The sequence below is a fragment of the Erythrolamprus reginae genome, chromosome 3 (genome assembly GCF_031021105.1).
Source record: "Erythrolamprus reginae isolate rEryReg1 chromosome 3, rEryReg1.hap1, whole genome shotgun sequence".
Taxonomy (NCBI): domain Eukaryota; kingdom Metazoa; phylum Chordata; class Lepidosauria; order Squamata; family Dipsadidae; genus Erythrolamprus; species Erythrolamprus reginae.
This window is the reverse complement of record NC_091952.1, coordinates 128885705-128912753: the sequence shown is the minus strand read 5'-3', so window position 1 is coordinate 128912753 and position 27049 is coordinate 128885705. Positions and strand designations below refer to the sequence as shown.

Here is a 27049-nt window from a genome sequence, read left to right as displayed (position 1 = left end):
TCCGCTCGGACTTCTCTCTTGGATATTATGTTTCAATGATGATTTACAAACTGGCAAGTTGGATTAATTATCTGCGGGCTTCCTGCCAACTCAGAGTAAGTCTGTGAATGAGATCTGTGTGATCAAAGAAATGAGTCTGTTTGTTTTGGTTTCTGCTTGGACTCTGGGCCATTGTGGGAATGCTAATGAGCAGCTGGCACCCAACAAACTTATTTGCTGAAGTCGTATTTTCTGCTATGGAGTTTAGAATGGTTTACCTTGAGTTTGTATCTATTGTGTGCTCGTGTATTATTGTGGTTGATCCCTTGGTAGGGATAAAACTAATTTAATGCAAACATTTTAAAGCAAAGAAAAATACTTTTAGCTCCCCTTCTGCTCTTACTTAACTCTATTCTGTTAAAGGGACAGATATACTGTAGGTCGGAGTAATAAATAGCTGGATTGGAGTGCGTGATTTCTCTCTCCCTTATTATGTCATTCTTAGAAAAAAATCAGATCATATTAATCTAACCCTGTTTTTCTTTTCCTTTCATACATCCTCCAAGAGAACCCAGGACATAGAGATTTTAGGTTATATCTATAGTGTACTGTTTCTAAATATGCCCATTTCATTAGAAAAGGTGCAAGGTAGGCATATGATAGGAGGTATTATGCAAGATAAATTTACTTCTAAGAAACTGGTACTATGTGTCCCCATAGTAGCTATTTGTGGATGGTATTTCCTTCATTCAGCAGTGTTTTTGCAATAATGCCAATAATTTTTTTTTAAGTGCTCAGGTCAAAAAACCTGAGATCCATGGATATTTTAATCATTAATTAATTAATTACATCACAGTAATCAGAATGATAAAAGTGAAAAGTCCAAAAGATTTCATGTTCTTCTTCTTGATGTTTATCATCTTTAAAACCACTGTGGGTCAACAATTTTAGTGATGATGTGGATGATCTGTTTCAGAAACATGCCTCTAAGTGTCATGGTGCTTCAACATGAATTTGAGTCATTCTCTAGTCCTTCCTTTGCTATCCACTGACTTTAAGCAGTTGCCAATATCAATAGGTCCCAAAGCAGCCAGTCGCCACTTATTCAATCCTTGCCACCAGCTGATTGGATGCCAGGAACAGAGAGAAATGGAAAGCATAAATGAGTTAGGGCCCTCCTTTCTTCTCTTGCACCATACAATCTTCAGGTTTCTGGGAAACAAAGTTAGAAGGCACTGAAGTGGCTAAAACTTTCCTAAATTTCATAGTCCCAGCATTCTGTAAGATAGCCCATTTGGCCTTGTTTCAATAATTGTTACCCTATGCCAGTGATGGCAAACCTTTTTTTGGCTTGGGTGTCAAAAGGGTGTGTGTGTGCGTGCACTATCATTTGTGTGCATGTGCCCACATCCATAATGCCATGCCCTCCCCCTGTACATGCACACAATTCCCCCGCGTCTCTCCATTCCTCCCCCCTCCCCCCCATGCATGTGCACAGGTCTTACTGAAGCTTCTGGTAGGCCTGTTGGGCCGTTTTTCATCATTCACAGGCTTCATGTGGCATGCATGCCATAGGTTCGCCATCACTGCCCAACACTTTCCAATTGCACCCAATTGTAGGTTACAGACACAATATAGACGATTATAGCACTCATGAATCAATAACTTGTATGTTTGGTTTTTATAATAAGGGGTTTTTTCTAGTTATTTTAGTATTGGATTGCATTGTTACATGCTGTTTTTATCATTGTTGTTAGCCGCCCCGAGTCTACAGAGAGGGGAGGCATACAAATCCAATGAATGAATGAATGAATGAATGAATGAATGAATGAATGAATGAATAAATAAACAAACTTGATGAGACTGAAACAATGAACATTACAGAGTACATATTGTACATATTTCCTGAAGCCTGAAGATGACAAAAAAACAGCTCAAAGGCCCATTTTTAAACTTCCAGTTGACCCAATGGGCTGTTTTTCGCCATCCCCAGGCTTCAGGAAGCTCTCCTGAAGCCTGGGGAGAGAGAAAATGGCTGAAAAAGCCAAAAATCAGCTGGCCAGCATGCCCATACGCACTGGAGCTGACACAGGGCAACATCTCATGTGCCCTCAAATATGGCTCCACGTGTCATTTGTGGCATGCATGCCATAGGTTTGCCATCACTTCTCAACACTTTCCAATTGCACCCAAATGTAGGTTACAGACACTATATAGACGATTATAGCACTCATGAATCAATAACTTGATAAGACTGAAACAATGAACATTGCAGAGTACATAGTCTCAAAATGGGTGAGCAGTGTGGTCAGGCGGTAGGAAAAGCAAGTAGGATTCTTTGCTGCATAGCTAGAGGTATAACAAGCAGGAAGAGGGAGATCCCGCTATATAGAGCGCTGGTGAGACCACATTTGGAATGGTGGAAGGTCTTAAGCATAAAACGCATCAGGAAAGACTTAATGAACTCAATCTGTATATTCTGGAGGACAGAAGGAAAAGGGGGGACATGATCGAAACATTTAAATATGTCAAAGGGTTAAATAAGGTTCAGAAGGAAGTGTTTTTAATAGGAATGTGAACACAAGAACAAGGGGACACAATCTGAAGTTAATTGGGGGAAAGATCAAAAGCAACATGAGAAAATATTATTTCACTGAAAGAGTAGTAGATCCTTGGAACAAACTTCCAGCAGACGTGGTTGGTAAATCCACAGTAACTGAATTTAAACATGCCTGGGATAAACATATATCCATCCTAAGATAAAATACAGAAAATAGTATAAGGGCAGACTAGATGGATCATGAGGTCTTTTTCTGCCGTCAGTCTTCTATATTGTAAAGTTTATATAAATTTTACAAAATGAAGTTCTTTTGAATTTACCTTGTCTCCTAGATACCCCACCTCTCCTTGCTCTCCTGTAATGCCTTGCTCACCCTACAAAGGCATGATAGGATATAATTTTATCAATACATTATTATATTACAGTACATTCAAAAATATAAGGGAGTTCTAAATAAGACATTTTATAACATTTAATGAACACAGAAATAATATGCTTGCTATTATTTTAGAACAGGGGTCTCCAACCTTGGCAACTTTAAGACTTGTGGACTTCAACTCCCAGAAATCCTCAGCCAGGTTGGAGAATGGAGATCCCTGATTTAGAGACTAATATATTGTCCTGGTCTCTCGTGCGCACTCTCTTTCTCTCTCTTTCCCTCTATCTCTTTCTGTCTACATTTATTTCTGTATCTGTGTATGTGCCTATATAAAACATCAGTGTCCCTAATAATTAAAGCAGCAAATAAAACAGATAATTTTAAGCATAAAAATTTTAATTCTAGATGTGATCAGCAACTTTTGGCAAATAAAATTCAGATATTTTACTAAAAAGGTTCTTAGAGATAAGATTCAAGGCTTTATTTTTTTTATATAATGAAATGATTTAAATCACCTTATCACCTTTCAATCCAGGTTGCCCCTTACTCCCTGGAAGACCCTATGGAAAACAAAGAAAAATTGCATTTTAAGGCTCTTTGACTGATTACAGTAGCAACAGGGCTTTGCAATAGCTCTACAGTACTGTACCAAAGGTCCAGGAATCCCAGGAAGTCCAGATGGTCCAGCTTTTCCCACAATACCCTAAAATATAATGAATAAAACAAATAAACCCCAAAACAAATTAGCGGAAACTTCCTTGCATTATTTTGAGGGGATACTCTCATACTTCACAGGTTTGCTCCCCCCCCCCCCGATCCATACTGAATTATCCTAAAGTTAATTTAGAAGAGAATATCTCTAGTTCAGAGTTGAGTCCTTGGTAGTCTTGAGTGTGATGGTTTGCTTACATATGTTACATACTAGGGAACGAAATAATATCAGTATCCCCTCTTGAAAAAGCACCTTTGGGGCTTGTGTGTGTGTGTGTGTGTGTGTGTGTGTGTGTGTGTGTGTGTGTTTGTTTGGATTTGTATGCCGCCCCTCTCCGAGGACTCGGGGCGGCACACAGCATATACAGAAAAACAAGAATAATAGCAATCCAATTCATACATTAAAAAACAGTCTTTAAAATTCTAATTAAAATATCATTAGTATCATTCATTCAACAATCAAACTAAAGCATTCATTGGTCAGGGTGGAAGATCTAAGGAACCCCAGGCCTGGCGGCAAAGGTGAGTTTTTAAACTCTTCCGGAAGGCGAGGAGGGTGGGGGCAGTGCAAATCTTCGGAGGGAGCTGATTCCAGAGGGCCGGGCCCCCCACAGAGAAGGCTCTTCCCCTGGGTCCCGCCAGCCGACATTGTTTGGTCGACGGGACCCTAAGGAGACCAACTCTGTGGGACCCCACCAGTTGTTGGGATTCGTGCGGCAGAAGGCGGTCTCAGAGATAATCTGTTCCTATGCCATGTACCATGACCTGGATAACTGAGAATCTCATAGACATTTTAGCTATGCACTTTGGGGTGAACACCTTTCTAATGCGCCAAGAGTATGAATGGATTTCCAGAAAAACTGCAGACTATAGGAAACATTTGCACTTCAGTTTGAGATGCAGATCACAGACTCATCCCCAACATCCTGTGCCTGTCTTCAACAGTGAAGGGACACAGCACAGAAAATTTTCTGCAGAAAGCACAGCTTCAACTTTTCAATGACTCAAGTGACCCTGAGGACACAGGCCAATCTCCAAGTGGTCTCAACAATTCTGTAAAATGCAAATAACCAGCGGCCTGCAAGGAATATAAATCCTTCCATTCCCCATTAGCTGAAGAAGCTCCTTGGATGAGAAGCAAAATGTCATCCAGTTCAAAAGTCCAATCGCCTTTTCAAAAAGCACCTTTGAGATACTCACCCTTACGTTTGGCCCAACTACAATTTTAATAACCTTACTTTCTAACCCTCATCCAACCCTTCTAGTCCAACCCCTTGCTTGAGCAGGAAATTCTATACCATTCCAGATATGTTGAATGATAGCTGACACTTCTTCCAGCTTGATGGGAAGCCATACAGTCAGAACATTATTATTATTATTTAATTGTTTGACAAATTTGTCCATATAGTCATATGGTATACGGTTCTTATTTATACAGGTCTTGCTGAAAATTATGCAATTTTAATAAGACAGAGGGCCTTAATCACTGGAACAGCTGGACAGAAACCCAGCTTTATAATATGTATGCATTATAGTAAACTTAAATGGCCAAGATTCAAATTAGTGATTAAGTCTAAATAGCCAAACAACTGCATGAAATTATAGAAAATATCTTTATAGAATTATGTAAATAACTATCATTTGAATATAACATGTACCTATACCAAATTGTAGGAATATTTCACCTAAGCTTAAGAAGAGCGTCCTCAACCATTTATACTCACTCTAAGTCCAGGAAATCCAGGAGGACCAACGCCACCAACATTTCCCTTTGAAAAAGTTAAATTATGACATTGAAAATAAATACATTTTTTCATAGATGAATCAAATAAACACAGAAACAATCCATTGCATTGTTAAAGAGTTGTACCCTATTATCTACAAATGCTTCATTTCCTTCTGTGTCTTGTCAGAAATGCATTTTCTGACAAGACACAATACATTTTTATTTCCTTAAGTTCAAAGGGAACGTTTGATTGGCATGGCAGATAACACTCTAGATTTAAGAAGTAAAATGGGGGGGAGGAGGGTTGTCGTGTCATACCTCTGCAAGCCCTCAGCAATTTTTTAAAATGCAAAACAAACAGAAAAAAGCCACATGTATGACCCCATTAATATCTGAAATTCTTTTTAAAAAATTTCTCTACAAATTCCATTTATATATCAATACACACATACCTTAAGATATATCAATAACATAAATATACAGTACATACATTTTATATCAATCAATCATAAGTCAGTGTCTTATTTTGCACCTATTTTTATCTTATTCTTCAGCCTGCCTTTCACACTCCCCTCCTTCTACTTTCATCTCCCCTCCTATCTTCTTACTCCTTCTTTCCTCCTCACCCTTTACTCCATCTTCACTCCAGTTTCTACTTCCATCTACTTCTTCTCCTCTCCCTTCACTTTCTACTTGCTCTTCTTCCCTCTTTTACCCCCTCTTTTTCATTCTGAAACATCTGGATAACATCTGAAATTCTGAAGGGGGAAAAAGTTACAAACTAGGTTACATTTTGTACCCTAAAGTTTGTTTTATTAAGCAGGTTTTGATGTACGGATTAAGATCCTGGCCTAGCAACTGAAAAATTGGCTGAATGACTTTGGACCAGCCACTCTCTCACTACTTCTACCTCTTTCTCCCTCTCCCTCTCCCTCAGACCTACCTACCTCATAGGATTATTGTGAGGAAAATGAAAAAGGAAGAAGTATTAAGTATGTTTGCCGCTGTAATAAAGACAGATAAAAATCTAATAAATAAATAAATAAAATCCACTTACAGGGCTTCCATCAGGACCAGGAGGGCCCCTGCTTCCAAAGTCACCTGCCAATCCCTGGTTAAAACAGCAACAGAGTATTGTAATATTAATAAAAAAATTATCTGGTAATAATTATATTCTTATTCTCTGGCATCTTTTTTTTTCAGGAGAATGTTGTTTTTATTCCAGCAGCTTCCCATAAAATCTGACATGCATGAATGGTCATGCAACTCACTAACATTTGTATCATCCAACATGAAATGCTTTTTACCGTAACTGGTTTGAAGTTTAGCTGCTGCTTAAGTATATTTTTTAAAAATTAGGGTTAGCCATATAACCAGCCATACATTTATGCATTTCAAAGCAGCTTCAGGATGAAACTCTTAATATGCTTGATTCATTACAGTAACTTAATGGCCGAAGGGATGTGATAGCTCAATGAATAAAGACACTGAGCTTGTCAGCTGGAAAATTCGAGACCTAGCTCCATACAACACAGTGAGCTCCAGTAGTGGGTTCTCTATTGGTATGGTAGAGGATAGTCCACCAGTAGAGAACGCTGCACTTCATGTGCAGCTTCAGTTCTCTTGTGTGCGTGCATGTGTGTTCCACCATATATCGAACTGCCAAACTGCTGACCTTTCTGATTGGCAAGCTCAATGTCTTAGCCACTGAGCCACCTAGTCAGGCTACAGCAGTGGTGAGATTCAGATTTTTTTACTACAGGTTGTGTGGGCATGGCAGGGAAGGATACTGTAAAATATCCATTCCCTCCCCACTCCAGGGGAAGGTTACTGCAAAATCCCCATTTCCTCCTGATCAGCTGGGAATCGGGAGGCAGAAATATATTTGGGGGGGGGGGGGGGGGGAGCAGTCAGACATGGTATTTACCACTTCTCCAAACTACTCAAAATTTCTGCTGCTGGTTCTCCAGAACTGGTCAGAACCTGCTGAAATCCACCTCTGCTACAGCCACCTAAGTCAGGTAACAGTGTTCTGTGTGCCTTGGCATATAGCCATGCTGGCAACATGACTAGGGATGTCTCTTTGGACCACACTGGTTCCCTCAGCTAAGAAACTGAGATGAGCACCACGCTCTAGAGTGAGACAAGACTGGACATGGGAAACCTTTATCTTTAACTTAATGAAGCATTCAGACAACAGCCATCCTTTAGCCAAATAATACATTCTGGCTGGGCAAGTCTATCTTTTGGTAGCTGAGAAGTAGTTCTAGCATTTCTGGCAGACCTGAGTGCTGTGGTTGCTGTGGTGGTCATGGGACTGACGATGATTCAAAATAGGTGGAATTATATCTAAATAGCCAGACTTGGAATTTGCTGGGAGACATCTGCTTTTTATTTCAACACTAGCAGCAGTGCTGAAGTGCAGAGGTCCTATAGTCTTTAGTTGCTTATCTTTTATTTAGCACACTTTCAAAAGCATGGATATTGTGTAAGATGGGCCAATTCCTCATCTCCAAAGTAATGGAGACAGGTAATCCCCAGGTAATGTCCATTCATTCAGCAATCATTCAAAGTTACAATGGTAGTGAACAGGTGGCATTTACAACCACTTGTTCTCGAAATTCTAGATAGCCCAGCACCTACATAGTCACATGATTATGATCCAGGTGCTTGATAACCGGTTCACACTTATGACAGTTGCCTCATCCCATGGTCACATGATCACCAAAATTCACCTACCTAAAGAAACATCGAAAAACCAAGAGAACCCATTTAACATGGTTCTAAAGCTAGCCAGGTTACAGTGACTTACAGCTCTCCTGCCACTCAAACAAACCAGGAGGAAGAATTTCAAGGTTATTCAAGTCTTTTATAGAATGTTAATCAAATACAATATAAGCATCTTCCTACTATAGCAGAAAACCCAGAATGCAGGTTTACAACAGATAACAAAATAGGAGCAAAAGTGTGAAGACCACTACACACTCATGCTTTGAAATCTATCGCAGCAGCTTTTATATATAAATTTTTGTTAATCTAGAAAGCTGACACTTTTACTGTGGAAAGAGGAAAGAGATAAAAGGGCATCCTTTCCTTGAATCTGCTACTTAGCTAAAAGCATAAATTGTCTAAAGCGTTTGAATCACTGAAAACACAGGGACAGTTTTTGAGTATAGTGATAAAGATTGATTTTGAAAGCACTGCCAATTTGCATTCATTGAATAGGAAATCTGTGTCCATGGGAGCAAGGGTTAAAATAGTACCAAAAATATCAAGTAATTTCACCAGTTGTACTTCAGGGTCAGTGTTCTCTCTGGCTGGCTGACACTAATATATCAAGGCAATACTTTGATTATAAAAATTAACTCATTTAAAAAAGCTAAGAAAGCAATGTTCCGTTCCCCAAACAGCCACAATTAATTCCACATGTCCAAATGCTTGCTATGTAACTTCACAAGCACACACAAACCCACATATATTACACACTCGCACATAAATTACTGTTAGAATAATTTACAATTGTTTGAGGAAGTTAAATGCCACCAACTTTAATGCTGCTACCCAAGAAAGAAGCCTATTCACATTTTACTATCATGTTTCACAGAAAATAAGACTGAGTCTTATTTTCTGTTAGACTTGAAAATAAGCATTTGGGTTTATTTTTGAGGTGGTCTCACTCTTTTTGAGGTGCAGCAGATCAAAATCAGTGAGTTGGGCACATGGAGGATGCACCGTCGCCTACATTCCGAACCTTCAACATTCGGGGTGGAGCCTCCCCAAAAAAGGGAAAAAGCAAAGCAGCTGGCTGCGGAGTTGCCAGCTTCAGGGAAGCGGTCCAACTCGCAGAAACGCTGCACCCAGAAAGAGAAGGGTAAAAGCAGTATTTGCACTGCCCCAAGAGGCCAGCAGGCTGCAGCTTGCCCCCCTGCGCCTGCGCCACTATTCATGCTGGCCATTCCCCCCACAGGGTTTATTTTTGGGGTAGGGGAAATATTAGGTCCATCCCCCCAAAAATATGGTTGGGCTTATTATTGGTGTGGACCGTGTTTTCAGAGAAACACAGCAGAAGTAATAATGCATTGTTTTTGTAATTACAGCAAAAAGGTAATGCAGAACAAAGAACATTTAAGCTGCAATAGGGAAACCAGATCTGGGCTACAAAAATCTGAACAACTCATTAGTTGGCAGCATTGAGTTACAGCTTTCTGCTGCCATCCAGAATTTTGGAAAACTTACGTTGTAATCCACTAATTTATCTGCAGGAAGCACTATCACTAGTTAGCGTTCCGGCTTCAGAAGACAGCTGCAAAGCGGCGCGCGTGTTTTAAAACGTCAGAGCCGGCCTGGGGGGCTCGGGGGCTTCCTCCCGAGCCCCCCAGGCCGGCTCTGACGTTTTAAAACACGCGCGCCGCTTTGCAGCTGTCTTCTGAAACCGAACGCGGAAGTTAGCGTTCCGGCTTCAGGAGACAGCTGCGAAGTGGCGCGCGTGTTTTAAAACGTGGCAGCCAGCCTGGGGGGCTCGGGGGCTTCCCCCCGAGCCCCCCAGGCTGGCTCTGACGTTTTAAAACACGCGCGCCGCTTTGCAGCTGTCTTCTGAAGCCGGAACGTGGAAGTTAGCGTTCCGGCTTCAGAAGACAGCTGCAAAGCGGCGCGCGTGTTTTAAAACGTCAGAGCCGGCCTGGGGGGCTCGGGGGGAAGCCCCCGAGCCCCCCAGGCCGGCTGCCACGTTTTAAAACACGCGCGCCGCTTCGCAGCTGTATCTGAACGCTAACTTCCGCGTTCGGCGGCAGCGGTTTTTTTTGTTGTTGCACGGATTAATTGACTTTACATTGTTTCCTATGGGAAACAATGTTTCGTCATACGAGCGTTCTGACTTATGAGCCTCCTTCCGGAACCAATTAGTCTCGTAAGTCGGGGTTCTACTGTATGTAGAAATAAATCTAACCTGAATATACTGAGCTGTCAACAGTGAAGGGCTACCAAAAATTATACTACCACACTTTGGGCGTGGCTTATGCAGGACACACTGCATTTTCTTTCAACATCTTTCAGTGCAACATCTTTGGGTGTTCTGGGGTGCTCTGGGGTGGAGCTCCACTGCATTCCCCCCCCCCGTCCAGGCAGTAGCCCACTCCTGGCTGTCAATCAATACATACTATGAAATAAATGTTTGCCACTTACTATTCTCCCCTTTATACCTCTTTTTCCATGTAAGCCTGGAATACCCTGAAAAAAATAATAAAATTTAAATTTTCAATAGAAGTTTTACAGGTTTACTTAGATATAGTTTGCTATCATTGTTCCTTCATTTTATTATTGTTTGTGATTATTCATCATTATCATTACCATTACTAAACCAGAGTTACACTTAATTTCTTTCAACAATAATAGTTTCAGTTGAGCAAATATGACTCAAATTACTCACAATTGTTTACACAAGTGTTGATCACTTTTTCATTTTGCCCATTTTGGACTGTTAATGATATTCAAGACGGCATTTTTGAAGCTCATTCTTAATTCTTAAGATTTACCCAACTCACTGTTTAGTCAATAGCCATACTGTGCAAAGTAACTCAGGACATCAAAGATACTCTTAGAAATAAGATCACAAGGCATCCCATTTGTATCAGATTAAACAATTATATGGCTCATGATGATTTATTTAATTAGATTTACACTTCAATAAGGATTATGGCAGAGGAGTCTTTCAGAGAAGAGAAGCTTCTTCATATGAGTTGGCTCTAAATTGTTGAAAGCTTTAAAAGAATTGAAGTCTGAATTGATCTGGAAACAGATTGGCAAACATGGGTGGCAACACAATGGCATTATAATATAACTATTACAGCCAGTTCAAATAATAAATCTATCTCAGGGGTCCCCAAACTTGTCAACTTCAACACTTGTAGACTTCAGCTCCCAGAATTCTCCAGCCAGCTATGATGGCTGGAGAATTCTGGGAGTTGAAGTCCACAAGGTTGCCAAGTTTGAAGACCTCTGATCTATCTGTTCATTTTATACACCTTTTATTTTATATACATTTCATTCAGACTGTTTCCATGCACAGTGAAATCATTCAACAGAGTGTCACGCAGCGCCCTCTCCGGCATCCCAGCTCAGCTCCGCTGTGTATGTACACACCTCCCGCTAGACAAATAATTTTCGGATCTCTGTCTCACATTTGTGGGGGGTGGGGCACATGTGGGAGGTGCATGCGCATGTATGGGGCAGGAGTTGCATATGCATTTCCGTGGGATCGTGTGTGCATGCACAGCAGGTGAGGGGAGTGGTGGTGGGGGTCATATGCATTGCATTATAGCAATTACATCTTTCGGCACACAATGACAAAAAGGTCACTGCTATATTCTATAAAACCTACTCTTTCTCCCTCAGGTCCAGGACTCCCAGCCACTCCCGGAGATCCAATGAAACCCTTTGGAATTATAAATAAGAAAAAGAAGAACATGAGAAACCTCTTCCCGAACACATTATATACAACTTTTAAGCTTACCAACACAACTAAAACATAAATTTAATGACTTCTGCGGTCCCAGTTGTTCCCAGAATGTTTGGAAGAGGTCTAAGTGGTCCAGAATGTCAGGCAAGCTGTGCTGCTGAGATGAGTTTTTAAAAACTGAGATGCATTGTTTATCCTGGACATCATGGTTTATTGTTGTAGCTGTTGTTTATGCATTGCTCAAATTCACTCTTGCATGATAGGCAGGCATGTAAAATAAATACGTAAATGGCCCAGATATTTTTGCTTGATTAGCAGATTCACTATTCAGGGTGACAGTTAACTCTACATTTGGGGAAATGTACAGGCACAAAAAGTCATTTTCCCTAATAAGTGCCTGCCCTGTAGCTTGAATTTTAAATTGGGGAAAGATGTGATAACAGGCTTTATGTCAGAGACCCAGAAGTCTGTCCTCAACTTATGACTGCAGTAGAGCTTGCCTTTCATAATAGTAAGTTGTGATGGTCATAAAGGAGGTCACCACATATCAAACCAATTTTATGATCTTTTTACAGTAGTTGTTAAGTAAACACCACAGTAAACCAATTATTCACACTGGGCTCGTTTTGCAAACAAAAAACAAAAAAAGAGAAGGTTTTGGCCAAAACATTGTAAAACATGGTGATTTGACTATGGGATGCTGCAAATGGCTATAAAAGTGGACCTATTGCTGAGCACACAAAATGTAGTCATGTGACTAAGGGGGGGGGGGTTCATAACTTGAGAACTTGGTGAAAAGTAGTCTATAAATCAAGGACTATCTGTACAGTGATCCCTCGATTTTCGCGGCTTCAAACTTCGCAAAACACTATACCACGGTTTTTCAAAAAATATTAATTAAAAAATACTCCACGGTTTTTTTGCTATACCACGGTTTTTCCCACCCGATGACATCATACGTCATCACCAAGAGTCACTTCTCTGTCTCTTTCTCTTTCTTTCCTGTCATTCTCTGCTTCAATCATTTTCTCATTTCTCTTTTTTTCTCCCCTTTTTTCTATCATTTCTCTCTCTCTTCCTTCCACTCTTCGCTCTCTCTCTTTCTTCCTCTCTCTCACTCTCTTCCTTCCTTTCTCATCTTTCTTTCTCTCTCTCTTTCTCTATCTTGCTTCTTCCTCTCTCACACTCTCTTCCTCCCTCTTCCTCCCTCGAGCGAGCGGCCGGGCGAGCGGCGAGCGAGTGGCCGGGTGGGCAGGCGAACGGCGGGCGGGCGAATGGCGGGCGGGCGGGTGCTGGGGGGGACATTCAAAGCAATCTTTGTCGGCTTCCGCACTTTCGTCGCTCCCCGCCTCCACCTGCAAGCCCTTGCGCAGCCATGGAAAAAGGGAGCGCATGCGCAGATGGTGTTTTTACTTCCGCGCCGCTATATCGCGGAAAATCGATTATCACGGGAGGTCTTGGAACGTAACCCCCGCGATAATCGAGGGATCACTGTACTTCTGATTTTACTTGACTTTAGAGGCAGAGTCTGAATAATGTCATCTAGACCAGTGGTTCCCAACCTTTTTTTGGTCATGCCCCACCCAAGCATCTCTAAAACCTGATGCCCCCCCCCATGACATATAATTTTAACTATTCAAAAAGTGAACTACTATACATGAAGAGGAAGCCTAAAAGACAACTAACACTGTCTAAACAAGGTTCCAATTGCCCCCATTAAAAATCAAATTGCCCCCCTGTGGAGCGTGGGCCCCACGTTGGGAACCAGGGATCTAAGCACACCTTTATTTATGTAGTCTTCTGATATAAAACTATGGTAGTATATCAGGATTGACTATAAACCCAATATCTCAGACACAAAAAGGTTTCCATGAACAAATTGGACACAATGAAGATGAGAATAAAAGCCATACATTAATGAAACTCATTTTATGATTCAGAATCAATCAGTGAGTAGAGAAAGAATGACTCTGCATGAACTATCTCTAGCTCTTTAAATTATTAATTTAATAATATTTAATTAAATCATTAAATTATTGAGCAAATAAAGCCATGAATATAATGCTTACTTACTCTTACACCTTTAGGGCCTGGGTTACCTTCAGGTCCTGGTAAACCCTAGCACAAAAACATGTCTTTTATATTATTTTTCAAGCAAGAAAACAATACATATAAAAGATGTCAAATTTAATTTAATTTATTTGATCTATATGCAGCTTACCACAATAAAATAATACAACGGTACAATAAAAGGTCAAATATAAAAACAATAAAAACAATAAAATCCCGATAAAACTAATCAATAAAAACCCCTAAACTGCACTATGCAAAGTTATATAAACTTATTAATTTGTAATTAATTGGTAACATACTTTTTGAAATCATGTCTCTGAAAGTCAACATTTGGTACATATAATATGGCTCTCAGAGGGCTTGTAAAAGATACATAATTCCTTTGGTATGGGTACTATTTCCTTTTTTGCTATAGTCAAATATACATGAAAATTGCACTCTTACTTCAATAAAATATTTGGCTTAGTAGGATTTTACAAGAATTTTTAATAAACTTAAACTTGGATGTGAATCCATATATTTCCCAATCAATATAATTCCAGCATCCCCATCCCAAATCTTTTAAATTCATGTTCCTTAATAATAGCTAACATATTGCTATTGAGTTGTGGAAACAACTATGAAACAGTATTATAAAGTTTTAATTCTGTATGTCCATCACAATAGTTTATTATTTAACTATTGCTAGAGAACAGGGGTGAAATGCTCCCGGTTCACTCATACCTGTGGGTCGTCGCAGAAAGGGAGTGCAGAGCTCCGCCCACATGCTGCCATTTGGGGGGTTTTACCCTCTGCGCATATTCAAAGTGTTCTGTGCATGCACAGAGGGTAAAAGAACCCAAATGGTGGCGACTGGAAGGGTGGGCGGAGCCTTGCGCTCCCTTCGCACCCGGCTCTCTGACAACCCACAGGCAAGAGCAAACCAGGAGCATTTCACCTCTGCTACAGAAACCAAAAACAAAGCTGAAACTAATCTGGGTATCTGAATGAGAAAACTTTGTGCCTTATTTTATAATGAATCCAGACATTCCTTACTTATCCTTATTTTTAAAAATGTCCTGTTCCTCTCTATAAAGATCAGCTGGAAGCTAATTTCCGGACTTTTTTCTTACCCTTGAGGACAGAGCTCTGATGGACTCTAAATATACTTAAGGTTGTTTTTGCAGAACCATAACAAAGACATCACCCAATAAGGCAGCTGTTAATTCCTATGCATTTGTCTCTCGTCTTCTATTCATTGCACTTTTTTTAGTTCATCACTGATATTACTGAAAAAGTAAAAATCACTCCAGTGCTAATTCTTATTTCTTAAATTCTTTTTGTTAAATAGCTACTGTACGCCTGTGTCAAATCAGCACTGATTTCTGATATATATGTATTGAAGACTACAACTCTGATATACCTTTTCCATTTTAAAACTAGAAAGGTTTTGGGTTTTTTAGAATGAAATCTTGATCAGTAAGAGCAAGGTTTTCCTTCAACTGTACTGTTCTGCATAACCTAGTGAATAGAAAAGTGTCTACTGCGTAGTTTTTAAGTTCTGGACTGAAGTCTCTGTTTGTGAAAAGGAAATTTTATGAGACTTCTATAGTTTATTAGAGAGAAAGTTCATTGTTTTGTGAAAAATACAGCCCTTGAGAACAGATTTTTTTTTTTTAAATAGTGTGGATTCAGGATTCTCTTCTTCCATTAAACAAACCTGTTTTAGATTAAGTGACCAGCATTCTGACTAACATTTTGCTTAAGAGAAGTGCCTAAAGTTAATTATCGTTAATATTCCACTCAGCTTCTGGAAATGTTATTATGATAATAACTTCCTCCAATCAGAATGATTATCTGAAGCTGAAAAAATAGGATGCTCCTCCAATGACTTTGAAGCTGAAAAAAATAGGATGCTCCTCCAATGACAATTATAGGATATTCTGGCTTTATCAATCATTCACAAGTTTTACATACCACCTGGCCTTGAGACTATCTAACAAGCCAGGAATTTGCCAATAGCGGTGGGATGGAATTCCTGACTTGGCCTAACCTTATTCTTGCTTGCTCTTCACAAAGCTCAAATCATAGATCATGCAGTATCACCTTGGTTTATGATTCCGATATTTTGGGGTAGCTATAAACTAGGAATGCCAGTACAAATAATATAAAGAGCTGTGGCAGCGTAGTGACTAAACTGCAGCATTGCAGACAAACTCTTTCCACAGCCTGTAGTTCGATATGATGGGATTCAAGGTGACTTAATTTTCTATCCTTCCAAGGTCAATAAAATGAAGACCCAGATAATTGGGAATTATATACAAATAATACTTCTCCATTGTAAGCCATTGAAAGAGTTCTCTAAAGAACAGTAGGGGCAGTATATAAGCCTAAATGCTGTTGCTATAAAGCGTTAATTGTGGGTGGAATGAGCCAAATACAAGCAATGGATGCCCCAGCCAGTACTCTAGAATTCTGACTAATGTTTCTTCTAAAAATGCATCCTGTTTGTTTCTTTGATCATTAGATATAATATCCAATATTTCTATTATAGGATTAATTCTATAAGAACCCTATTCTTTTTGATATGTGCAATAAGTATATTTTTGAAACAAACTATACAAATTAAATAGGATACAACAAATTAAATGAGAGAGGTATATCTTGATGTATTTTTAAAAATTATTATTTCTGGTAATTTAGGTTTCAAGTACAGTTACTGCACCTGCCTGCCAGGGTAACCAAGAGCCCCAGAGTTGCCCATCATTCCTAGAATTCCCTAAATTGGGAAGAAAAAAAATACAATTTAATCATCTATGTAAGTATGAACTATTCATTACAAGTCCAGTCTTCATTTAAGCATACACTAATGGAAAATGTAACTCAAAAGCAGTGAGGAAAAGAGCATGGGCATTTTGTGGGGTATTGAAAAATAGATAAGCCTAGAAACGTTTGGACTAAAGTATAGGGGGAAAATAAAATAAAATATATTTCTTCTTTAAAGAAAGGAGAAGGATTTGTAAAGCAGAGTGCACAAACTAATGCTGACTATGGCTATAGGACCGCTACTTAGATTGAAATGAAAGTAGCAATGGGTTGTAATAGCAACTGAATGCTATTAATTTCAACTCTCGTCAAATATCCTAATGAAATAATCCCAAACATGAGGCTAATGCCTATTTTTAGTGACACAAAAGTCTCTGGAGAGTTGGAGTAATGACAGATTTATGAATAGTGATATAGTTATAATTCTTCTAGTTTTCTTAGAGATTTACTTAGTACATTATTTTTACATAAATTCTATTATTCCAAAAGAACAATTGGACATTTTAGTAATTTGCAAATGTTTTTAAATGTAATGAATTAACATATGTTTTTGTAGTTGAAATCAACAAAAAATCTGTAACAGTTGAAGATGTTTTCATTTAAAAAAAAAATACTATGAAACTTTACCGTCTTCTGAATCATAAATATCTAAGCATTTTAGTAGTGATGTACAGTGGTCCCTCGATCATCGCGAGGGTTCCGTTCCAGGACCCCTCGCGATGATCGATTTTTCGCGAAGTAGCGGTGCGGAAGTAAAAACACCATCTGCGCATGCGCAGATGGTGTTTTTACTTCCACCGCAGCAGCGAGGAGCCGAAGATTGGGGTTTCCCCGCCGCCTCGCTGCTGCCGCTTATCCGCACGCGCGCCGCCGGGGCTTCCCCCACCCACCCGGTTAGTGTTGTTGCTTCCCAGCTGGGAAGCGGGCCTCGCGCGCGCGCCGCCGGGGCTTCCCCCACCCACCCGGTTAGTGCTGTTGCTTCCCAGCTGGGAAGCGGGCCTCGCGCGCGCGCCGCAGGGGCTTCCCCCACCCACCCGGTTAGTGCTGTTGCTTCCCAGCTGGGAAGCGGGCCTCGCGCGCGCGCCGCAGGGGCTTCCCCCACCCACCCGGTTAGTGCTGTTGCTTCCCAGCTGGGAAGCGGGCCTCGCGCGCGCGCCGCAGGGGCTTCCCCCACCCACCCGGTTAGTGCTGTTGCTTCCCAGCTGGGAAGCGGGCCTCGCGCGCGCGCCGCAGGGGCTTCCCCCACCCACCCGGTTAGTGCTGTTGCTTCCCAGCTGGGAAGCGGGCCTCGCGCGCGCGCCGCAGGGGCTTCCCCCACCCACCCGGTTAGTGCTGTTGCTTCCCAGCTGGGAAGCGGGCCTCGCGCGCGCGCCGCCGGGGCTTCCCCCACCCACCCGGTTAGTGCTGTTGCTTCCCAGCTGGGAAGCGGGCCTCGCGCGCGCGCCGCCGGGGCTTCCCCCACCCACCCGGTTAGTGCTGTTGCTTCCCAGCTGGGAAGCGGGCCTCGCGCGCGCGCCGCAGGGGCTTCCCCCACCCACCCGGTTAGTGCTGTTGCTTCCCAGCTGGGAAGCGGGCCTCGCGCGCGCGCCGCAGGGGCTTCCCCCACCCACCCGGTTAGTGCTGTTGCTTCCCAGCTGGGAAGCGGGCCTCGCGCGCGCGCCGCCGGGGCTTCCCCCACCCACCCGGTTAGTGTTGTTGCTTCCCAGCTGGGAAGCGGGCCTCGCGCGCGCGCCGCAGGGGCTTCCCCCACCCACCCGGTTAGTGCTGTTGCTTCCCAGCTGGGAAGCGGGCCTCGCGCGCGCGCCGCAGGGGCTTCCCCCACCCACCCGGTTAGTGCTGTTGCTTCCCAGCTGGGAAGCGGGCCTCGCGCGCGCGCCGCAGGGGCTTCCCCCACCCACCCGGTTAGTGCTGTTGCTTCCCAGCTGGGAAGCGGGCCTCGCGCGCGCGCCGCAGGGGCTTCCCCCACCCACCCGGTTAGTGCTGTTGCTTCCCAGCTGGGAAGCGGGCCCCGCGCGCGCGCCCACGCCTTTGCTCGCGCCACTTACCGGGCAAGAGGGGGAAGACCCAGGGGAAGCCGCTCAGCCCGGTGGGGAAACTCCACCATCTACGCATGCGTGGCCATAGAAAAAAAGGCCACGCATGCGCAGATGGTGTTGTTTACTTCCGGGTTGAAAACTCGCGATATAGCGTTTAGCGAACATCGAGATCGCGAAACTCGAGGGATCACTGTATCTCTACAGCTCACCGCTTTTTGAAATGTATTTGAACATTAGTAGCTTGGGTTGTTAGTTATGTTATTGGTTTGAGCTCCAAGCTTGGAGATTTGGTTGCAAACGTTTCATCCTCATTCAAGGAAACATCTTCAGTGCGCTTTGGATTGTGCTTGTCTGGGGAAGTACTGTACTGACCTTTAAATTTATTTATTCATTTATTCATTCGTTCATTCGTTCATTCATTCAATCAATCAATCAATCAATCAATCAATTTCTAGGCCATTCTTCTGCAGAGATTCAGGGCAGCTTACAACATAAAGAATAAATACATAGACAAAGCACAGTACCTTTCTGAGTCCTAGTCTGATTTCAGATTGTGTTAATGTCTGGCTGTAGTTGCTGAGTCATAGTCCTTGGTTTTAAGTGCCATCTGTGTGATGTAAATTAGTGCTAGTGTTGTTGTTTAGATGCTTCTGATGATGTCATCGTCTGGTTTCAGGTTGATTTAAGCCAAGGTGGCACAGTGGTTAGAAAGCAGTAGTGCAGGATACTTCTGCTGACTGCTGGGTTGACTGCAGTTTGGCATTTCGAATTTCACCTGGCTCAGGGTTGACTCAGCCTTCCATCCTTCCAATGTTGGTAAAATCAGGACCCAGATTGATGGGGCAATAGGCTGACACCGTAAACTGCTTAGAGAAGGCTTTAGAAGCACTGTGAAGCAGTATATAAAACCATACAGCTCGCCTGTATGGAACCCACATTGCATATCTGACATCAACACAATTGAGAGAGTCCAGAAATATTTCACAAGAAGAGTCCTTCACTCCTTTTCTCACAACAAAATACCATACTCCACCAGACTTGAAAGTCTTGGTTTAGACAACTTACAACTCCGTCGTCTCCATTCCGACTTAATTATAGTTCATAAAATCATATACCAAAATGTCCTACCTGTTAACAACTACTTCACCTTCAACCACAACAACACATGAGCATGAAATCGATTTAAACTAAATGTCAACTGCTCCAAACTTGACTGCAAAAAATACGACTTCAGCAACAGAGTAATCAATGCCTGGAATGCACTACCTGATTCTGTGGTTTCTACTCCTAACCCCAAAACCTTTAACCTTAGACTATCTACAATTGACCTCTCCCCCTTTCTAAAAGGTCTGTAAGGGGCGTGCATAAGCGTACCACTGTGCCTACTGTCCCTGTCTTCTTTTGTTACTTTTTATCATTACTTATCTAATGTTTTATTTGTACAAATTATCACCCTATAATTGTTTCACAAAATAAAATAAAATAAAATAAAAAATAAAAATAAATGTTAGTGCTATTTGATCGGCTGTGTGTGATATGGCCTGATTTCTTATGATCAGTCAAGTTATAACTTTAGTTTGCAGTGTGGCTCTTCGTTGGCCTTTAAGTACTGCCTTTAGGATCGTGGTTGATGTTGTTCTTTCATTCTAAGTGGTCAGGTTGATGTCAATGTGTCTGTTTATTGATTTATTGGTGGGAAATAAGGCTTCCAAGAATTTACTTTCTTTCCTTGACTTTGCCTGGGTTACAACAGTTGTAAGTTTCACTTGGAACAAAAGAACAACATCAACCATGATCTCAAAGGCAGCATTTTAAAGACCAACGAACAGCTGTGCTGCAAATAAAGTTATAACTCAACAAATCACAAGAAATCGGACCACATCACACACAGCAGATCAAATCAACCCAAAACTAGACTATGATATCTTCAGAAGACATATAAACAACAACAACAACAACACTAATTTACATCACACAGATAGTACTTAGGGACTATGACTCAGCAACTACATCCAGAAAGGTATTTAAAGGCCAGTGCTCTCCCAGACAAGCACAATCCAAAGCGCACTGAAGAGGTCTCTTCCAATGGGGACAAAACGTTTGCAACCAAATTTCCAAGCTTGGAGCTTAAACCAACAACATCACTGCTTTTTATTTTGATTAGCAAGAGTTGTCCAATATGTGAGATTTTAATTGGTGTGCAGGATTAAACATTGGCCGGTATTCACACAAAATACATTTGACAACCAGCCAAGCAAGCATGAGGAGCTTATTAAATATTTGGGGTTAATACATGGCATATCAAATCATGATTGTTTTACTTACTTGCTCCCCTTGTATCCCTCTTGGTCCTGGATATCCCATTAAACCCTGCAGGTATTAAAAAAAAACAACAACAAATGTTGTACTGAAGTCTAAAACAATCCCATATGTCCCCATATAAACAGAAGCAAGTGCAATTCTTTTTTAAAAAAACTCTCCCATGAGAATTTTGCCAAGTTTAGTTTTTAGACTTGGCAAAATTTAGCAACATGAAGTACGGACAGAAAATATTACTGATATATATAGAGAGAAATCCTTATCTCAGTATAATTACTTACTAAAATTTCTAATATGTCACCTGGAAGATATCAAATATAGATTTGTTTTATGTAACACATTATACAAACATAATACAAATTATACATTTATAATTATTCAAATTCGTATATAGATAAAGTAGTTTTCCAAACCCAAATATTTTGCAGAGCATCTTGAGAAGCTAATTTGATTATAGTTGATACAATCTCCACAGAGATGTAAGAATTTAGCTAGAAAAAGAAATTTGCTAAAAAAAATTTATAGGCTAAAATAAATATTTTGTTCTTATTTCAATAGAAACATCTCAGTTAAGATAGCTAATGTGAACTTTTTGGATAACTTACAATAATTTTGTTTTGCATGTTTGACCAGAAAGTTTTGGGGAAATTTCTAATTAAACATGCTGTATATTATGGGAAATATACTCTACACTGTTATCGGGCAAATCAAATAATATGGAGTATATTAACTGGTGAAAGTGTAGTGTAATGGTTAAGGTGCGGGACCAGATGTGAACAACTACAAGTTCCCTTAGGAATAGCTGGGTGACTGCTCAGTTTTAGCCTGGAAACGAAGAAACAACCGTCTATAACCCACATTGTGTGAGCGTAGATAATTAGATTAGATTTATTGGATTTATATGCCGCCCCTCTCCGCAAACTCGGGGCGGCTCACAACAGGGTAAAAACAGTACATAAGGTAATTGCAACAGAAATATAAAAAGGATAGCCACCGCAAGATCACAACACACATTTAACCATTTTCCCAGCCCCTACAGAAGGCCATCTTGAAATCATGCATGTGTACAGTTTGATCTGGAGGAGAGTATTTTGAAAGCATCTGAAAATATTATATTACCATCTTTTGGATATTTTTGGCAAAATGAATAGTGATAGTAACTTGACAATACAGAGGTAAATAGTTACTTGTTTCTTAAAATTCTGTATCAATAAAATAAGGAAGGAATGAAGCAAGGGGTTATCTGAAGAGCAGGTGCAAATCCTTCACACATAAAGTAGGTCTGAACATAAACAGGCATTCTTGCGGTTCCTAAATTAATATTCTTCCAGTGTCCATCAGCACATTTCACTTCCTAATTGGCTACAAAAAAGAGATCTAACTCTTTTTTTGTGGTAGTTGTTCTAAAGGGTTTTAAAGCTAACAATGGAAGAACATGCTAGTGATAATTTCTCTACAAAGGTATAGACATTGCAACTGATAGAGATCCTTGCTTATCAGGCAGATGAAATACTTTTATGTGGCCTGCCCCATTTTTTTGAGCTTTTAAGAGAAGTGTTGGGCTAGTTACTGATGATTTCAGAGATGTATACAAATGAGGAAAAAAATTGACAAAATGAACAGAATTCATTCTAGTCATTGTATAACTATAATTTCATGCAGCTTTTTTGAAAAACATGTGTGCTTATAATTTGTTTTAATTACAGGTAGTTCTTGACTTACATTCATTTAGTTCTGAGTTACAGGGGCATTTTAAAAAGTGACTTAACAACTGGCTCTCATATTTACAACCATGGCAGCCTTGTCAAGTCATGTGACTTGACAATGTGGTTGCTTGGCAACTGGCATGCACTTACAATGATTGTGGTGTGTAGGGGGGCTCATGTGTTCGCTATTTGTAATTTTCCAATCTGGCTTCAAACACGCAATAGAAAAAACTGGATTCCCTTAACCATTGCAGTGATTAGTTTAAGAACCATGACAAAAAAGGTGATAAAGTCGGACACAGCTGACTTAGCAGTCTTGCTTAGCAATGGAAATTCTGTCCTCAATTATAGTTGTAAGCCAAGGACTACCTGTATTAGGCTGAATTTTGGAATTATAATGCTTCTATGGAGATTCTCAGTCATCCAGGTCATGGTTGTCCCAAAAGTGCTTTTTCAGGAGACAAAAAAAAAATAGCCAGAAAGCTTGCCTTATATTTATTTCTCATCCAAGAAGTTTCTTCAGCTCTGACTGGATGGTGGGGAACAGAAAAATTATTATTCACCGCAGACAGTTGGTAATTTGCAACCTTTTAGCAGAGTCGTTAACGCACTGTGCTATCCACAAGGCTTATAAATCCTTCCATTCCCCACCATCCAGTCAGAGCTGAAGAGCTTCTTGGATAAGAATTGAAACATGTTCAAAGAAAAAACAAGAAAAGTCCAGTTGCCTCCTAAAAAAGTCCCTTTGGTATAATGCTTTTTAAAATTTTTCCCCTGGAATAAATTAAATAGTAGTCAAATATAAGGCAAGTTTTCTCGCTATTGTTTAAACCCCATTTAAACCCCATTGAAAAAAACTTTAGAATCTAAAAATTTTAGTATATTCTTTTCTGAATTAAACTTTGGCTATAAATACAATAAATGCAATTTCACATTTGCCTGCAATGTGTAATAATTTTCAGATGAAGCATGCTCATGTGTCATATCTTGTTTACATCACTGGTGAATCTAACATGATATTATTATTGTTCTATTATTCTTGTTCTCTAGAATACACTCCAGAAGACACAATAATATATTACATGTTAAACCCATTGTTTGTCTTAATTAACAGCCTCTGCATATTTTAAAAATTTGGTTGGCAATTCTTCAAATTAATTAGCTATCCTTTAAAAAACACCATGCTTGACATTTTGTACAAGTAAAATATCATTTGACTGTTATTTCCAATTATATAAAAACATATGCCTTCCACATATTCTATTCATTTACAGTAGTTACTTCACATTTAGATTTTCTCTTGCTCAGATCTCCGGAGTGAATGGCTTGGAATAACACAGGGGTCTTGCTGTGGGATCACAAGCTCCTTATACAGAAACCTCAACAGCTGTCTGGATCCCAATTAAAATTTGAACTGAATTTACCTCTCTGAAATCCACTTTGCTATATTAATACATTTTTTCTGTCTCTCTTCTTACATACACGTTTGTTTGAAAGCAACAAAAACTATATACTATAACTGTTCACTGCTGGTGCACCCTCATATGCAGAAGATACAAAGTTGGAATAGTCATTATGAATAAGCTAGGCCCGTGATGGTGAATCTATGGCATGTGTGCCACAGGTAGCACACAGCACCATATCTGCTGGCACACAAGCTGTTGCCCTAGCTCAGTTCAAGCACGCATGAGCATGCCAGCTAGCTGATTTTCGGCTTCCGCAGAGGTTCTGCAAGGATGTTTCTGGCTTCCAGAAGGCCTCTGGGAGGGAAGACATTTTTGCCAAGGGAGGGCAAAAAACAAAATGGCAGCGCAGGGGAGTTGTGCATACATGCGGGGCAGTGCAGGGGTGGCGGTGTCACGATCGCATGCACAGGGGTGTGTGGTGCAAGGGGGGCACTGAATTATAGGCGCGTGTGCACTTTTGGCACCTGAGGGGGAAAAAGTTCGCCATCATTGAACTAGACCATCTAGGAAGGAAAAGAACAAATTTGATGGAATTGCAGATTTTGTGGGGCTTATTTGTGGAAAACAAGTTTACTACTCCCACTCTGCCTGGATATAAGCTGACAGTCAGCTTTATCCTAATCAAGCCCAAAACATGTTCTGACAAGGTTCCAGCACAGCGTTCAGAAGACTGATAGGTTTTGCTTTGACAAGATGGCTGTCAGCTTGCTCAGGCAAGATGGGAACAAGTTCTAACAGCAATCTTTCTTTCAACGCACAAACAATATCTAATCCTTTGGTGCACAAAACTGGATCAGTGACTGAACTTGTTTCAACTCTGCCTAAACAAGCTGACATCAAAATAAGGATTAGTTGCTACTAAAAAAAACATGCAGCCATGAAAAATAAATTTGGAACAAAAAATGAGAATATCTTCCTCAAAAATAAAGAAGGAATGATCCAAAAAAAGTTTATTCTTATTTAAAATACGTTTTTTAGATTGGGTTGCTTTATTGTGTTTTTTTCAGTGAAAGGTCAACTTTATAAAGCTGCAAATTTATTTGGAAATAAAAATATAACAATTTATTTCTTGTTCAACCTTTATTCATGAGGGTGGCTTTGTTGTCAAACAATTCATTTATATTTTAGAGGCTTATGACATCACAAAGTTTTAAATCTCTTATATAGACCCATACATCTTGGTTTTTTTTAAAGGTTGGGTTTTTAAAACATACAATGCCAAAATCAAACAAATTACATTATAGCTTCACAAAATGTTGGTCATGCAATAAATCTTAACATCACATACATATTGTAATGCCTGCCTGTATCGAATTCATTTGACTGCAGAAGGACGGAACTGAATGGATGAATTGAACCCATATTCAGTGATAAAATCTGATAAACAATCAAACAACGTAATCCTAACCTCAGGCAGATAGATTTTGATGTCATGGAAGTATCGCAAATTGTAATTTTTAAAATTTGTTATTATAGTATTTTACAAAAACATTTTGTAAAGGTTTGTGATTCAATCCAAAGCAAGAAAGTCAGGTTTAAATAATTAGCTCTGAATTAGAGGCAGGCAGTCTGTGGAGATTCATCGAGGTCATGGTTGTCCCAAAGGTGCTTTTTTAGGAGGCAACTGGACGCTGTGGGTTTTCTGTGAAGACGTTTCGGTTCTCATCCAAGGAGCTGAAGAAGCTTCTTGGATGAGAAGTGAAATGTCTTCAAAGAAAAACCAGAAAGTCCACTTGCCTCTTGAAAAAGCACCTTTGGGACAGAGGTAGGCTGGTTTGGATGTCCTCAATGTACGGACAGAGAGTTCTTACGAGGGCAATTAGAACCAGAATTTTTTATTGTGACATTTGATTTCCCAGAACAATCTGCATTTAACATTAATCAGTTTTTTGTTGTCTCTAGCTTGACAAATATTAAACATTGTTTAAGGATATGAATAACTTTATGAATTTTAGGCACCTGTAGCACAACAAGGAATCCTCAATCTAACTATTGTATTGGCAGTTCTGTGTTAGCAAATACTTCAAAAGAAAAGGATTTAGGCGTAGTGATTTCTGACAGTCTCAAAATGGGTGAACAGTGCAGTCAGGCAGTAGGGAAAGCAAGTAGGATGCTTGGCTGCATAGCTAGAGGTATAACAAGCAGGAAGAGGGAGATTATGATCCCGCTATATAGAATGCTGGTGAGACCACATTTGGAACACTGTGTTCAGTTCTGGAGACCTCACCTACAAAAAGATATTGACAAAATTGAACGGGTCCAAAGACGGGCTACAAGAATGGTGGAAGGTCTTAAGTATAAAACGTATCAGGAAAGACTTAATGAACTCAATCTGTATAGTCTGGAGGACAGAAGGAAAAGGGGGGACATGATCGAAACATTTAAATATATTAAAGGGTTAAATAAGGTCCAGGAGGGAAGTGTTTTTAATAGGAAAGTGAACACAAGAACAAGGGGACACAATCTGAGGTTAGTTGGGGGAAAGATCAAAAGCAACATGAGAAAATATTATTTTACTGAAAGAGTAGTAGATCCTTGGAACAAACTTCCAGCAGACGTGGTAGATAAAACCACAGTAACTGAATTTAAACATGCCTGGGATAAACATATATCCATCCTAAGATAAAATACAGAAAATAGTATAAGGGCAGACTAGATGGACCATGGGGTCTTTTTCTGCCGTCAGACTTCTATGTTTCTATGTTTCTATATCTGGATTCATAGTTACTTCTTTTTTAAAAAAGGGATCAACCTAAACTTTCAAACTGAGCCCTGTTTTATCTTGGTGGAACCTGGGCTATTAATTTATTAGAATTATTAAGAATGTTGGACCTC

The 27049-nt window shown here is 40.3% G+C and overlaps 1 protein-coding gene across 1 annotated transcript in view; it reads right to left on the bottom strand.

Annotated features, from left to right (window-relative positions):
- COL24A1 (collagen type XXIV alpha 1 chain) overlaps nt 1-27049 on the bottom strand; it is a 173138-nt gene that overhangs the window by 95037 nt on the left and 51052 nt on the right. The window contains exons 8-17 of the mRNA XM_070746621.1: nt 21049-21093; nt 16587-16640; nt 13883-13927; nt 11732-11785; nt 10537-10581; nt 6413-6466; nt 5354-5398; nt 3568-3621; nt 3434-3478; nt 2860-2913 (exon numbers count right to left, since the gene is read on the bottom strand). Of these exons, the coding sequence (XP_070602722.1) occupies nt 2860-2913; nt 3434-3478; nt 3568-3621; nt 5354-5398; nt 6413-6466; nt 10537-10581; nt 11732-11785; nt 13883-13927; nt 16587-16640; nt 21049-21093 (495 nt within the window). The remainder of the gene's footprint in view (nt 1-2859; nt 2914-3433; nt 3479-3567; nt 3622-5353; nt 5399-6412; nt 6467-10536; nt 10582-11731; nt 11786-13882; nt 13928-16586; nt 16641-21048; nt 21094-27049) is intronic.